This window comes from Neospora caninum, chromosome IX (genome assembly GCF_000208865.1).
Source record: "Neospora caninum Liverpool complete genome, chromosome IX".
Classification (NCBI taxonomy): domain Eukaryota; phylum Apicomplexa; class Conoidasida; order Eucoccidiorida; family Sarcocystidae; genus Neospora; species Neospora caninum.
The window spans coordinates 4,048,865-4,064,994 of NC_018390.1; the positions used below are offsets into that span (position 1 = coordinate 4,048,865).

The window sequence follows — 16,130 nt, forward strand, 5'->3', positions numbered from 1 at the left end:
CGGCTGCGTCTGGAGTGATCGCGCGACGTGCATGCATCCCCGCAATCCCATCAAATGTCAAAATGCATGCAGACAAAGAACCTCGCGAGGCGCACGCATGCGACAGCCCGGCAGCCAGGGCGCCCATACGCGGCCTTTCAAATAGGAAGTGTTTCGCAGGTGGCAGCTGCCTTTCTTTTTGTAGAGGAAAAACGAACACTTTGATCCAAAACAAGGAGACGCCCACGGGTAGCCTCCGAGGTTTTGGCCGGGATGCTAAACCCGTTGACAAGGAAAAGGCGCTGCTTGAAAATGATTAAAAACGCTCGGCTCGTCGCCAGACTTTGCGGAAACGGACGCCGACATCAGCGGCTGAGCATTTCTAAAACACATGCATCTGCCGAAACAGAGACATCTGTGTCTACCTATTCATGGATGTGCCCACATAGTACCATTCCATATAAACAAGTAAGTGAACAAATATATATATATATATATATATATATGTATATATATATACAAATAAATACATATATATATATATATATATAAATATATATATATATATATATAAATATATAAATATATATATATATATATATATATATATATATATATATATATATATATATATATATATATATATATATATATATATATATATATATATATATATATATATATATATATATATATATATATATATATATATATATATATATATATATATATATATATATATATATATATATATATATATATATATATATATATATATATATATATATATATATATATATATATATATATATATATATATATATATATATATATATATATATATATATATATTTATATATATATATATATATATTTATATATATATATATATATATATATATATTTATATATATATATATATTTATATATTCCCGTAGAGCTCGCATGATGCATGCAGTCAGGTACTCCTCAGAGCTACGCTCGCGTGCAGTTTAGTCACGCGGGCTTTTGCGTAGTACACCGCAGCACGGTTCGGCGCCTTTTATCCATACTTGTGACCTTAGAGGAACTCAGAGTGAAGTGTGTCTCGTTCAGCAACCTTTACTAGTGTCATTCTCTTGGGGATTAAAAAGCCCGTGTAGAGTGCCTAAAAGAATTTACATACTTGCATATACATACATATCTATGTTTCAAGGGTAGAAGGGGGGGGAAACCAGGTGAGACCCAGTCTTTTGGGCGTTTTCCAAGAGCTACTGCGGACCTTAGGAGCTTCTCGCTAGTACGCACATGCATTCATACCGACGTGCATAGAGTTGCAAGTATCGCCGTGCGACAGCACTTCCAGGCGTGTCCTGTGGAGATGCATGCGTCCCTGACAAAACCGTGGCTGCCTCATCCACACTTGACAGAGTCGCTGACCGCGGCGCATGCGTGACTGAACCGGGACACCATCGAAGCCACCCCCGTGCAGTGCTTTTCTCAGTTGGAAGTCGCTCTCAGATCTCTGAGAGCCTTGCCCGGTCTCCCGTTTCTCCGTAGACGCACATCACTCGTGCGTGTCACAGTCTTCTCCCGAGACAATGTTTACGTTTGCAGAGAGCTGCTCAAGTCTCTCAACGATCAGAGTTTACTGTTCGGCAAGACGACGCTCCTCCCCGCCTGACCACCAACGTTCCGGCGGGTCTTCACAGCGCTTCCTCCGGCTCAAAACAGAGGAACTCGCCTTTTGGTTTCTCTCCTCGACCATCGCACACACATGCATATACATTTCGCATCCAAATGTACACGCATGCATGCACAGGATAAACAGCTTATGCATGGCCGTATTGTTGCAGGAAGGCAACCTGGTCTTTCGGCAACGTGGTCTGAGCGAACTGCTTGGCTTCTGTCTGCATCTTGGTTCTCTCCTTCTTCTTCTGGTAGTAGGCGCTGGACCGAGTCTTTCTCTTCTCTTCCAGACGCGCCACCAGATCGCCGTGAGACCACCCAACTTGAGAGGAAAGATCACCCAGACGGCAGAAGTTACGCTTGGGCTTCAGACGCACGATGCGCAGAGCGCTGGGGACCACCATACGCTTCTTTCTCTCAACCATCGTCGGAACGCCCTCGTACACCTACAAACAAAGACACACGATGACACATGCATGTGGTCATCCGCACACAGGCGTCGACAGTGCAAACACACCCGCTTCTACCCACTGTACATGACTCACCCCCACGACGCCGTATTATCGATATCCACTCATATATATATATATATATATATGTGGATACAAGTACACACATGCATATATATATATATATATATATATCGTGCGCATGCGCCGCGCAGATGAGGCAGCGAAAACAGGAAAAGGAGGGCCACGTTCCGTTCGGCCAATGTTCGGAGCCTGCTCTCCCCGGGCCGCACGTGCCACTTGAGGTCCCTCGACTCTAGGCTACAGACTGGCTCCACAAACCTAACAGGAGCAAGCACGTGATTCAGTCACAGACACAAGATCAGCAAGCATATATATATATATATATATATATATATATATATAACATGGCTATATATTTATGTGTGTAGAGGGCATTTGCTATGCACTGTGTTAAACCGAGATGCAGATATCTGCGTCGAAGCGAAAGTGAGATCTGTCCGCTACTTCCCCTGTCCAGTCTGAGGGTTTGTTCCGTCTCTTTTAAGCGCTCTACACCCTCGAGTCTCTATCTGGTTTTTTCCTCGTGTGGAGGCGCCCTGGTCACAAAAAGGCCAGAAGGCAAGTCTTGCGCACCTGCAGTCTCGCGAGAGCCTTCTGGCCACGCTCGACTTTGTGGCGGAGCATGCCCCGGATCGTTCTCCAGAGGATCCGCGAAGGAGCGCGAAGGTGGTACGGGCCTCGTCTCGGGTTCGAGTTCATCCGCAGGCGAAGGAAACGCTGGTACTTCAGTCTGTTGCGGTGGAGAGACCCTGAGAAAGTCGCAAGCAGAGATCGAGACGAAGTCTAAAATCTAAGACTCCGACGCGCAAGGCGTGTCCAACGTTACACAGATGCATGCATCTATAAACAAGTGACGACAAGCATGGCCAGTAATACAGCGATGTGGCAGAGTCGCGAGATATTCGGCTTAACACGAGTAGTCGTCCTGTTTGCAGAACGCAGAGCGGGTTCGGTGTAATTACGAGCTCCTGAGTATGTGGGGCATAACGGCAAGGCATAATATGAGAGGCAGTCGACAGGGCCCTTGAGTATATCCTAGGAACTAAAATGTCTCTTTTCGATTTGAGTTATATGCCCATGTGGGCACATTCGATCAGCGAATAGAACGGTAGAAAGAGGCCTTCCCGGGTCTCACCAGAGATGTTGATGTCTTCACATCTGACGCAGATGATCTGCTGGCCCTTCAGCAGTTCCTTGGCGACAACCGATGCCAAACGGCCCAACAGGTGGCCTTGGCAATCGATCACAACAACCTGCAAAGGAAAAAGAGAGTCGAGGAAGCGCGAGTGGAACAAAGCCGCGCACGAGGGAAAACCACACCGCAAAACCCGATACGGCCCACGAGCACTGTGCACCCAGCGTTGCTGGAAATCACACGAATCTCGGAGCATTCGCAACATGAAGGCACGCCAGCCACGCGATTTGCGTGCATCCGAGTCGAGAACGCAAGACGTCTTCGTCTTTCTGCCGAGAGGCCACGAACGCTCCACATCCACTGCACTTTTCCATGCATACGACGCCTACGTGAAAACCCACGTACACAGGGGTACGCCTATATGCGTGTTCGAGCAGCCTCGGTGGATAGGAGATAGGCCACTCAGGCGCGTCGAGAGAGAAAAAGAGAGAGGATCCTCGAGACGTGCGTCGCCTCGCTTCTCCTGCCTAGATGGACTGCATCACACGTATTCTTCCAGCTCGCGTGGAGAGCAGAGAACCATGACAGGAGAAAACGAGTGCATGGCAAGCTTCGCGCCCAAAAAGTATAGAAGGAAACGAAGGAGGAGGGAGAGGTTCTCTGTCCATCCTCAGGCCCTCTCAAACACACTCTCTGTCCCAGGAATTCGCAAAAGGCATAGAGGTGTGCATGCTATCTCCGGGCGCCGTCATGCATCCGCGCCTCTGGCCGTTCGGCCTCGCGAGAACGTGCGTTTTCAACGCTCATTTAAACTTCTGAAAGGGAGATCTCTTTGGGTTTTCAGCGGCAAGCAGAAAAGGCGACGAAGCGTACAGCGAAGCAGAAATCACGAGGCATTTGCTGGCATCGTTTGTCGCTCGTGCTCCCCACAAATCCAAACGGGGTACTTTTCTCCGGCTTCCTCTTTTTCCCCCCGTTGGAGAGAAACGCAGACAAAACCCGCGTTTCTCTCTGCAGACTTTGGCCTTCTAGGGAGTGAGCAAAAGGGGGCACTCTACGAAAACAAAAACGCGCCGCAGAATAAGGGTATCATGGGGAAGACGGCGGGGGAAATCGCAACGCGCAGAGAGGGGCGCAGTTCGCGTTTGGCGTGTTTCCGTACCTTCTTGAACGTCATCTTGGAAAATCTCCGGGTAAACAAGTCCTTTGATAACTGAACTCTCTTTTCTGAGCTGCGACGTTCCAAGCAGCAGAAAAAGAGGAGACACAAGAATGACGAGATTTCCTCAGTCCGACGAAAAGATCCAACGCAGGCACGCCGTGGTCGCCCTCTCGTGGCACAGAATATAAGACGATACATGCGCAGGGCCCACATGTGGTTTATTGTTGCTCATATGAGGGATGTTCCAGAAAACGTCAGACATCGTGCTGCGCAAAAATGATGCCGACCAGAGCCAACGGCCGCCCTTTTTCTTGCATGCAGCCGCCCAACACGCGTTAAGCTTCGCCGGACTCGTGTCACCAATGCAGGTGAAACCTGGCGCAGAAAACAGTTCTGCGCAAGTGTATTGGAAGCAGATCGTATGGTTTTTGGCATACAGATATGCACGTCACAGCGTGAGTTTGCGAGTAGATTTGAAGGCCGATTTCATCGTTAACACATCCGTTCACAAGTGTAGGTACAGTGAGGAATCGAGGATTGGAAGCCGTAGAACGGCGGTCCGAGGCTTCGGGATATCGTGGGACAGCGACGATCGCCCGTCGAAAACAGGCTGGTCGCGGCAAAGGTCGAGCCTGCAGTGTAGAGGGAAAGAGCGTGATTTCGCCATTCTTGCGAACCTGCGGCCTGGCAGATTTCTCCGCTGGGGCTTGAACGTCCACCGGCGAAGCAGACTCGGCGAAGCAGACTCGGCGAAGCAGACTCGTGTCGATAGAAAGCTGCAGTGTGCGGCCGTCCAGTGTAGTGACGTTATCGTGGATATTAATTTCCAGAGAACAGTGTGTCGGGGACTTTTTGACCAGCCCGAGGCGCACGACACCGTATGCGTGTCACTGAACGACACTCTCTCTTCGCGGCTCCAACGAACTGGGCCGGAAACGGGATGTGCAGGTAGAGGGCGGGGAGTCCATGGAGCGGTCTTATCGAGCTGCTGGTTTCGAGTCTAAATGCGAGAAGAAAGGCTAGATGGAAAGCGCTAACAGACAAGCGCCAATCTGGAAACCTAGACACAATGCCCCAGCCGGAACTAACAACTGGAAGACGGTACATATGTAGGAAGAAAGCAGAGGCGTGGTGTTTCATCAATGCACTGAGTAGTCTCTGTTGAAAATGAAACGGAACTACCATTCCACTGTCTCCGAGTGTAGGAACCGGAATGAACGCGCCTAGGAGGCATGCCTTCAACACTGGCCACGAGAATGGGAATCTTCATGATGGGACTTTGAACAAATAGCACGTGAAACGCGTTGTGCTTCCCAGTTTACATTTCCTCTTCCAAAGTGGGGGCTTCAGACTGGATTCCGTGTGCCTTATCGTTTTTTCGATTTTCCACAGTCTCATCGTTACAGATTTCTCGCTGGGTTTTCTGTGCAAAAATCCAGAACATCCGTGGAGGCACTTCTCGTTGCTCCACTGTGTAAGCATTTCAACATCCGTTGTTCTGTGACTAACGCGCACCTAATCGTCAAGCTAAGAACGAGGCACCTGTGCGCTGACATCGCCAGAGTGTCAGTTCACGAAATGCCGACTCCTGTACGCGGGCTGGCTGCCCATATTTTCGGAGAGAAAAGTTCACTTTTCTTGAAAACCTACAAGGGAAAGTCCAGAAGGTCCCCCGCAAAGGCAGAACCTTTCTGCAAACTGCCCGTTCCACATCATACGCGCCCAGATCGCCAGCGCAGGTTACCTCTCCTTCGGTCCCCGAGAGTGTCTTGAACGCCCAAGAAATCGAGAAAAAAACAACCCAGGTGAGGCTCACTCAAAATCCTAAAAAAATCGTGTTGTTTTGGTGCGAGAGGAGGTACCGACACCTGCCTCCGACAGAGGCTCCGCGTCCTGTCCGAGCTGTACATACACCGTCACAAATCCGAGACGTACACGGGTCGTCTCCCGAAGGCTCTGCCGAGAACCGACATTTGAACTGTTCGACACGCCCCAAAACAACCTGCTGGGCCAGAAAACTCGTCGGGAGTTTTGTGTACGGCCGATACCAACAGAATAAAAGGTCATGTGTACATGCAGTGTTCGGAGTAGCACAGACGCCTCGCCGTGCTCCCGAAACAGGACCGCAGTTTTCGCCGCGGTCGAGGTCACCTTGAAACTGAGGTCCGCACTCCGGCTGAACCCTTCGCGCACATCAGCCGCGAAACAGTTCTACCGGCTGAAAGCCTGGAGACGAGAGCTAGCCCGCTGCTTCGGTTTTGCGTTTGCGTGGCAAGGGGCAAAACTACCAAGCCAGGAGGGCGAAAAAAATTGGGGAGGAAAGCGAGCGGAAAGCACGATCTACTAACCCACCGGAGGGTCTTTTCGGACTCGCCTGCCTCCCGCTCTTCGTGCTGAACCCAAACCGCCTTCTCGCGAGGCCCCGCGCACACGAGCCTCGGCCTTGCGTGGCGTCTGCGAGACAGAAGCTGAAGGCAGCGAGGCCGGGGCGAAGGGGGACAGTGGGACTCTTCTGCGCGGGCCTGTCTCCTCGGAGTCTCTCCCCTTCAGCCCCTTTTTTCGAGAGATGACGGAAAGTCGGGCGACCTAAGACTTCTCTCGTGGCCCACCAGCCTTTCTCTCTCGCCGCCCAAGCAGGAAGACCGCGACGCCATCTTCTGACCCTCAGCGAAACCAGTCAAAAGGGACGACGGATACGGAGCGACGGAAGCGGGGGAGTGGAAGTTTTCGGGTGCGAGTTTCTGCCCGGTCCACGCGTCCTTCTCGAACACGCAGTCCTCTCCGAACGCGTGTTTGCTCGCAGGCACGCCACACACGGGCACGTGTCCGTTCGCTTTGGGGACGATGTTCTCCCGGTCCTCGCCGTCTCTTCGCAGAGAGTCCGACGGCTCTTCGAACGGGGAGCACCCCGGCTCACTTTCCGAATGCCCTACTCGCGGAGAGTACAGCGGAAAGGCCGTGTCGCGGCCTCCGAGCGGCGCCGGCAGGCCTCTTCTCTCGGTTCCTCGCGGGGACGGGAACCCCGCTCGGGTCTGTCGCATCGGGTCGCCCAAGTCGAACCCTGCGCCCTCGGGCGCAGGGTGGGAGAAATCCTTTCCGAATGAATAAGCCGTCTGCGCCTTTTCGCCTTTCCGCGTCAAGTCAGCGGGCCTCGTCCCGGCTGGATGCTGGAAGCGACTTCCCTCCGATTGGCCTCGAGGAAACGGAGCGTCGGTTCTTTGCAAAGAGAACGACCGCGGAGACACCGCGCCCTGCGCGTCCACGCGCGAGGCGTCCCCGTCCTGTCGCCTTCCGAAGCCTCCCCCCGCAGTTCCCTCTGGCTCTCCCACGTGGTGTGTTTGCGGGAACGGCCCCGCCGAGAGGCCTCCCAAAGAAGACGCGCCGTACCGGGAACGACCCGCAGGCGCCTCCACAGAGCCTCCCCCGACCGGAGCACTCACCCGCCGGGACATCGAGGCCCGCGGAAGAGACACGGTGGGGTGAAACGCCCCAGTGTCCCCGGACATACCCGCGGTCGCCGGGGGTCTTCGGAGGCCAGCGTTCGCAGAGAACGCGCACGAGTTAAAGGAGGGATTTCTGCCAAAAGTGTGTTCATGGACTGGCGGGGCCGACGCCTGTGGCCGCGGCTGAGAGCCAAACGTGGGAGAGAAAAACGCACCTCCTGGCCCAGCCTGCTGCTTGTCTTCGTAGCGCTCGGCTGGAAGGCCTGAGAAGGGACACCCCTGAGAAAGACCCGGGCGAAAATGGGCACCATACGGGTTCCTCGGCGCACGCGCCCCGTCCCGAGCGAGATCACTGCGTGGCGAGCGAGGTGAGTAGAAGACAGTGGCCGTCGGGTTGTTCCACTCCGATTCGGCGTCTTTCTTCTCCGAAGGCGCATGCGTCTGAAGACACGAAACACACACTACACACAGCGGGAGGGGCTTCCACGTCATTTCTTGCCCAGACCCCGCGGAACGCTCTGTGCAGTCAGGCGGGGCGTGTCAAGGGAGTCCGAGTTTCTCTCGGATGCCAGCGCTGCCAAGGTGCATTTTCCCCTGAGTTCTTGCGAGACAAGCGACCTTTCAAAGCTTCTTTCTTCTATCAGCGTTGCTCCGGGAAAGCGCCCCGTGCCCCGTAAAAGATCTCACGAAGGTATCGGTCTCTTTTTTGGCAGGAACAGCGGGCACCGTGTAAACGTGAGGGGTTTAGCGACACAAAGCCACACCCAAGACGAAAAAGACTCGAGCGGGGGGCCGCCGCAGCCCCACAGAGTCCAGAAAGCCTCCCGCGAAAGACCCGTCACGTGTCCCACGGCTTCTTTTGGCTCTCTTTGGCCCCGCAGGTTTCGGCACACGCGTGGTGTGAAAAGGAGAGTGCGAGAAATGGTAGCGAAAGCGACACGAGAGGAAACAGAGAAGAAATCTGCGTGGATTTACAGTCGAGAAACCCGTGAAGCGGCGCTATCTCGAAACGAGCCACGGTTCTTTCAGGTGGCCCTGGCCCCTTCAGCGAGGGGCGGCGCAAGGAAGGTCCTTACAGGGGGGGTGAAGCCGAACGCCTGTCCCTCAGGAGCCCCGGAGCCCAACTGCCCGTGGTCGAAAGGCCCGCTGGCCCTCGCTCCGGGTTCGGAGACACCTGCAATGTCCCCTCGAGGCGCGGTGTGGAAAGCCCCGAAAGGAGGCCCTTGGCCGTCTGTACGAAAGGCGTGAGAGAAACGAGTCTCCGCCCGTTCAGTGTCACCCCCGAGAGCGTGGTGGTCCCCACTCCAGCGCGTTTCTCTCTCTTGTGGAAGGGAAAACGGACCAGAAGAAAGCGGCTCGGCGCCAGGTATTCTTCGGTCGAAGTTCGAACCCTCTCGGCCTCTCTCGTGAGGGCTGGAGCCCGCCGCAGCAGCCGCAAGAGGCGGGACCAGAGCCTGTGTCTGCGCACTGCGAGGAGACACCCCGCCCGCGGGCCGTGAATCTGTGGGGTGGGGAAACCGCGGAGACAGGAGAGTGGGGAGGCCAGAGCTCGATGCATGTTCTTCTTCGTACTCTAGACGCTTCACACTCGGGAAGGCTGACTGGCGACGCCGAGGACACTGGCCGCCAGGGGGCCCAGCCTCGGGGTAGGGCGCCTGGAGAGAAGGGTACGCGGGGGAGGCATAGACAGTCGGGGCGGAAGAGGGGAAGGATTTCTCGTGACTCTGCCACGACCTAGGCGACGGCAGGTAATCGCGTGCGCCGGCAGGCGAGGCGGAACCCGAGGTGGACCCAAGGTCTGCGCGTCTCCATTCAGCAGGTGCGCGCGCCGAGAAAGACACGGAGGCGTTCGGAGAGGCGAAAGACGGCAGTCCCGCGACTGCGGAACTCCGCCGAGTGAGAGACTTGGCAGAAGAAAACGGAGACACCGGAGTGTCGGCGCCCACACGGTCCCGCTGCTCGTCCGACCCGCCGTTGGCCCAGAAGCCGAAACCGTTCGTGTCGCCTCCGTCCGTGCGTCCGTCTCGCCTGCCTCCCCTCTCAAACGCACTGTCCCTGGCGGTCCCTGCACTCGGGGCACCCGCGGGATTGTGCTCACCCGCCGCCGAGCACCCCCCGCGCCCCTGGAGCAGATGGGGCTCCGAATCCCGGCCCTCGTCCTGGCGAGTCGCCCGCGCACTGCCCTCGGAGAAGAACGAACTCGCGGACTGCGCCACAGCGTGACGCGCATGCGTTTGCACGGCCCGCGTCTCCTCGCTGGCAGTCCAGGCCGCGCCGCCCGCGCCGCCCGCGCGCGCGTCGGCGTCAGGGCCTCTCTCTGCCCGAATGTTGGCGGCTCCACTGGGAGATGGAGCGGAAGTCCGGTCTTCGGTGCCAGAGTGTTTTCTTTCGCGCGAAGAGAGACGCAGGAGAGACGAAGAAGACGGAGAAACAGAGCGAGACGACGAAGAGGACGGCGCGGCCGAGGACGGCCGCTGAAGGGCGGCGTCCCAGGGCGAGGTGGCCGCGTGGAACGCAGCCGGAGGTTCGCTGCAGCGCCGCGAGAGGCCTGCAGGGAAAGGCGCCGGCGGAAGAGAAGTGTCCGAAGAGAACTGACTCCGGTCCTCAGTTTGAGGGGCGCCAGTTCTCTTTGCCGGCCCGCCGACGGAAAACCGTCTGTTGTCGCTCTTAGCTTGAGAGAGCGCGCCGTGGTCCCGCGAAAAGTCTGACTCCGGCCTTGCACAGAGCTCTACTGTTCGCCTGGCCCCAGTCCAGACGCCAGAGTCTCGGTCGTCTTTCCTCTGGGAGTCGGCCGGCCGGCTCCTGTCTTGCGATCGTCCCGCGACGCCGTCGGCCTGTGCACCCAGCAGAGCTCCCCTCCGGTCTTCTCCGCCGAGCGGAGCCGCTTGAATCCGCCGCGTCGTTCCAGTCCCACTCCCGACGCTGCAGACGCCGTCGTCGCCCTCGCCTTCTTCTTCCTCCTCAATCGACGCGAGGGGTGCCGAAGGGTCCGGACTCAGCGAGCGGCCGTCGCGCTGGCGCTCGAAGGCGGCGACTGTCGCGGCGGGTGCAACGGCGGCTCTTCGCGTCCGGTCTCGAGACTTCTCTCGCTCTTCGTTTTTCGCTCCCGCACTCGACGGAGGCAAGTAGGCGGACTGCGAAGCCGGCGGCGCCTCGCCGAACGCGTGGGGAGGAGGCGCCTCGGCGAAGAATCCAGGACGCGCGCACGGGTCAAATCCCTCCCTCGGAAGTTCCGCCTGTCTCGCACGCCCTGGGGCCTGCTGCGGAGACGGAGACGCGCAAGTCGAGGAAGACCGGTACGGATAGCGGGACGTGGAGGACACACTCGTTGGCGTGCATCCTGGAGAGTCGCGGCGGGAGGAAGGAGCGCAGAGAGAGGACGAGATCTTGGACGTCATCGAGCCGGGAGCGGCCGAAAGGCCCGACGGAGACCCGCGCGCCGGCGAGGTGTCCCTCGGAGTCCGCGACGCCGAGGACGAAGGGCGATACAGCGGAGGAGGAGTGTACGAACACCCGCGGAAAAGGGTGTAGCCAAGACACTGGAGCGCCGACGGGCGGTTGTTCGGGTTCGGCTGCAGCAGAGAAGCCATAAGGGCGTTGAGGGAATCGGAGAACCTGCGATTGGAAAGGACACACGGGAAATCGGGCACGCACGGACATCCGAGCGGGACACTTCAGAGACACGCAAAAACAGAGAGTAGGCTCTCCTCCTCACACAAGCGTGCGCTGCGGCCTCGACGCCGAGGGCCTGTCTCCCACCCGTCTTTGCGGAAATCTTCGTGTACAGCATATACAGGCAGTCGCCACGGAGCGGCATGAGAGAAACCTCGAGGTGTGCTCCCCCTGGCGACTCTGTCGGTCGAAAGGCTAAACCTTTCGGCGCGCCGCAAGGACAACACGACTCTCGCTCTCTGGCCGGTTTCGCGTATGGGCTGAAAGGCCCGTTTTTCCTAGACTGCAGTAGCAAAGCGTTCCTTTTTCGAATTCCTTTTCCTTCCTCTTAACGCGACGCGGCCTACCCAGGGATCGGCAGAACAGGACCGCACCGCACTCTTTCTTTGAGCTGGGGCATCGTTTGTGCCTGAGCGAAGGGCGTCTTGCCGGTGCACATTTCGTAGATGACACATCCGAGTGCCCACATGTCACTCTTCACGTTGTAGGTCTTCTGGCCGTCTTCGAGAAGTTCTGGCGACCAGTAGTACGGCGTCCCCACGCAGGAGTGGGCCATCGAGTGCATGTTCAGGTGTCTAGACAGACCGAAGTCCCCGAGCTTCGCAATGCACCGAGATGGGTCGTCCGGGTACTCTGGATGCGACGCCAGAAAAATGTTGCAGGGCTTCAGATCCCGATGCAGTACACGACGTCTCTCTTGGCCTGCAAAAACATGACGCCGGCAGACACCGCCGTCTGTCGACCTTCCCTGCCGCCTCCAGTTGTGCGGCCAGCAACTGACGTCTTTGGAATCCAGAGGAAGCAGTCAAGACCTCTGTGGAGACACGGTGGTAGCCGCGCGCGCTGTGTCTCGCGGCGCACAAACCTGGGCCTTTTGGGCTGCCGTGAAATTCCCGATCCCCCTGCAACTCACAACCTGTGTCCTGTCTCCACCCCTGCACTCCAGTTTCGCGACCGCATCTCCCAGCGACAGCGCGCTTACCGACACCCTCGTGACAGTAGGCGAGGGCATGGATCAGTTGAACCACAACCAGAACGATGCGGTCTTGGTCGATGCCGCCGTGATGCTTGTGAGCGGCCTCGATCTGCTTGGCGAGATCTCCAGCGTCGCAGTACTCCATGACGATGTACAGACACTGCCTCGATCGGCAGACAATGCGATCGTGGTACCGTACGATGTTTGCATGGCGGAGCTCTCGCATGACGTTGACTTCCGACACGAGTTGCTTCTTCTCTTTCTCTCTCAGTCCTTTGTAGAAAACCAGTTTCCAGCAGAGGAGAGCCTTTGTGGCCTGAACAGCACGCAGAGCACGGGAAGCGCCTTCGAAAAAGGGACCGCGGCGACAGAAGCGAAGAAGTCTCCAGACAAACGCTTCTCTCAGGCGAGTTGCTCGGGGCACACACAGAGCGGCCTCAGCTGCGTACACACGGCCGACGGCCGGCTCGCCTTGAAAGCGTCTCCAGTTCGAATCGGAAGAAATGAACAGAAGCCCGTCCTTCTTGACAGGTGTGTTCCCCTCGCCACTGGACCCGGCATGTGTCGACTCCCCTTGGCCACCGCGCGACTCTCTCCCGTTCTCCCACGTCGCTCGGAAAGTCCTCCAAAGCACCCACACAGGGAAACAAGATGAGTGTTTGCACGCATGTGTGTGCCACATGCACTGCGAGCGACTTGGCGCTCCTGCCGTCGTTCCCCTTCTCTGCTGAGGCGCGCCCCCTGACCGAAAACCCGTCTCTGGAAGAACCTCACCTTATGGCGGATGATGAAAACTTCTCCAAATCGTCCTGCACCGATCTGCCTGATCACTTCGTATTGAGAGAGTCGCGCTTCTTCGTCCAGAGCCCCGGAGGACGCCGACCGCGGTACCGGCGCTCTGTAATAGCTGTCATAACAGGAGCCCAGGAAAACACGACAACGGTTCAGTCGCGAAGGAACACGGAAAATACCTTCATGAGGCACGCAAGGAAAGGCGGAATACAAGGAAACACCTGCTGGCACGAAAACTTCTGGAAAGCTTCCCGAGGCGCCGTTACCCTTCACCCCCCCCCCCCACTCCCCGGAAAAAAAAATCTGTCTCTCCGAATCGAACACGAAAGCAGCACGGCCTGATCTCGGGGCGCGCAGGAGGGAAGCCGTCGGACGCAGCCTGCGAGGCGGCGTGGGGTGGGCACTTATTTGAGGTATCCGTATGGGGTAGGGTGTGCTAGGAGGATTCATCAGCCCGGCAGCTCGAGGTGCTCTTCCGGAGGAGTGCGGAGACTCTCCAGGTGTTTCGCCACTAGGGCAAACCTCCGCCCACATACGCATCCGAGCACGTCCAAAGGCCGTGTGGACAGTGCCTGTTTTCGTGTACCCTAGTGTATGCGGGATGGCACAAAAATCCCTGCCGGGACGGCTGGAGAGCGAGGGTCTTCACAGTTGCCCCAGATCCATGGTTTTCAGAAACCGAATACACTTCAGACGTGGCCACGCGTGCGTGCGAGTGTAGATGGTGGATCCCCCAGAAGCTGCGCTTGTGAACCGCGGAGTCCACACGCGATGCACGCCGCTTACCTCGAGGGCTGTGCAGAGTGGGCCGGAGGATCGTGGACAGGATTTGACGCCATCGAGGGTACAGAGCTGCTCTGGCGGGGAGTCTGACCGTCCGCAGGTCTCTGATTCTCGTTAGTGGAATGGCGCCCACCATCATTAGGGTAAGCCACAGTCGGCTGTTTGCTAGAGTACTTGTCTGAAGGTGTGGGTGGAAGCGTGCCGGCGGCAGGCCTGAACCCACAGGGCCCACCGAACTGCTCCATTCTTCTGGAGCAGCACGTAGCGTAGGTAGGAATCCGAAGCAGACTTCTTTCTCAGATCCTCTCTGGGAAGAAATGTCAGCAACGAAAAACGCGCGAGGAAGACGAGATAAGCTGGTTCGCTTCGCAGAGGAAAGGAGTCGCCTCTAGACTCCTTAGCCATGCATCCGCAACGTTCAAGCTTGAGAAAGCGGCAAACAACTGAGCTCAGCGAAAGAAGGGAAAAGGGCTGCGTGAGAGTCCGACGCAGACGCACCAACTCGCTGTTTGTCCGCGAGACACGGCCGCCCACGAGAAAACCTCCGCGAGGGGGGTTCAGTTCCACCTCCTCTGCCTGATTGGGTTGTTTCTTCGGACGTACGATTCCTCCTCAGGGCTGTCCGAAAAAAATGGACGCATGTCAGCTACACCATTCGATGCTGTGAGTACAGTTTAGGGATGGCGAGTTGAGGGGTACGTGGCCGCCTCGTTTTTAAAGTCCTTGAAGGAGACAGCGACCTAGGATCCACAGAGTAGGATGTGAGAGGTTACAGCAGGATGAACTAGGCCAGGGACACAGGCAGGCTGGCTAAACAGCATCCGAAAGGAAGAACGACCTACTACGAGTTAATACAAGCTGGCAAATCATTTGACAAGGGGGGCTGCCGACAGGACGAACAGGGGTGTCCGCTGGCAGTAGTGAAACTATGGAACCACAAGTACCGGCGCATCATGCAACGCCGGTGAGTTCCAGAAGAAATAGCAGTGTGCCGCAAAAAGATTAGTCCTCCACAAAAACGCATATTTCGATGTGTTGAAGACTGCCGTTCACCGTCAGAAATTCGAAGTCACGTCTAAGCGACCAGGGCTCCTGTGTTGGTGGCTCTACGCTGGCGGGTAGGTGAGTGGGGGGTGGTGAGGGTTGCGCCTGTGAAAAGACGGATCAGTCGTTTGTGTGTGTGTTGCGAAGTCGAACACTAGTTCTACCCAGCAGCAGTCTTCGCCACTCCGAAACTGGAAGCTACTTTCAGCGAGTTTTCTTGATTCCACTCGAATCAATGCAGCTCGTTAGGGTATCACCAGAGAACGTACGTGTTATCGCCGTGCGCCCGCTCACATGCCGATCAACCACTGACGAACCTCTAGAGCGGAAGTCCAAATGTGCTGGGGGCTCCGCATCTGTCTTTTCGGACAGGTGTCGGCATCCTTGTGGTAGGTTTCGCTACCACGAGCGCCTTTTTCGATACCACCGTGTCAACGTATTGAAAGGCAGCCAAAGGCTTTGGTTTTGTTCCTGCCGTAACGAACCCCCGTTGTCGGGTAGTTTCATCTTACGCAGTTCCCCAAGTTTTTTGCGCGTCAACGATCGTTGACGAACAATGGCACCGTAAAGTTAATGTTAGACCCGGACAAGCTGTATCTCGATCAAAGACAGTTCCAGTCACAGTAGAGCCGGCACTGTGCGAGAACTATCCGAAACCCAGCTTGATGTGCCCCTACAGTCGTAATGATGGGTCTTCCACTACAAATCGAAAAAAGGAATGCCTCCAATCACTGCAAACACGTTGTCGTCATCCTTCTTGTCCTGATGGCGCTGCTCATGATGACTAAACGTCCCTGAAAGCTGGACAGCACATACCTCCTGGGAGCCGGTTGACTTGGGTTCCACCGCCTATATATCGAGGTCAGAGTTATTCGAGCTAACTCTTGTTTTTTTCGCAATTACTGTACCACTGGAATCTGTGGTAAGACAGAATTAAGGAGGG

General features: G+C 56.0%; 2 protein-coding genes across 2 annotated transcripts; both read right to left on the reverse strand.

Moving 5' to 3' along the window:
- Positions 1-1,790: 1,790 nt before the first annotated feature.
- NCLIV_043330 (hypothetical protein) lies at positions 1,791-4,492 on the reverse strand (the record flags this gene model as incomplete). The annotated part of the gene is made up of 4 exons (XM_003881249.1): positions 1,791-2,093; positions 2,754-2,929; positions 3,316-3,433; positions 4,478-4,492. 4 exons carry the CDS (start codon positions 4,490-4,492, stop codon positions 1,791-1,793), a joined length of 612 nt encoding a protein of 203 aa, XP_003881298.1.
- A 2,531-nt stretch (positions 4,493-7,023) lies between these two features.
- Positions 7,024-14,388, reverse strand: NCLIV_043340 (mgc81305 protein, related; the record flags this gene model as incomplete). Its single annotated transcript, XM_003881250.1, has 6 exons — positions 7,024-8,361; positions 8,997-11,535; positions 11,940-12,294; positions 12,575-12,884; positions 13,343-13,475; positions 14,147-14,388. 6 exons carry the CDS (start codon positions 14,386-14,388, stop codon positions 7,024-7,026), a joined length of 4,917 nt encoding a protein of 1,638 aa, XP_003881299.1.
- Between the last annotated feature and the right edge of the window lie 1,742 nt (positions 14,389-16,130).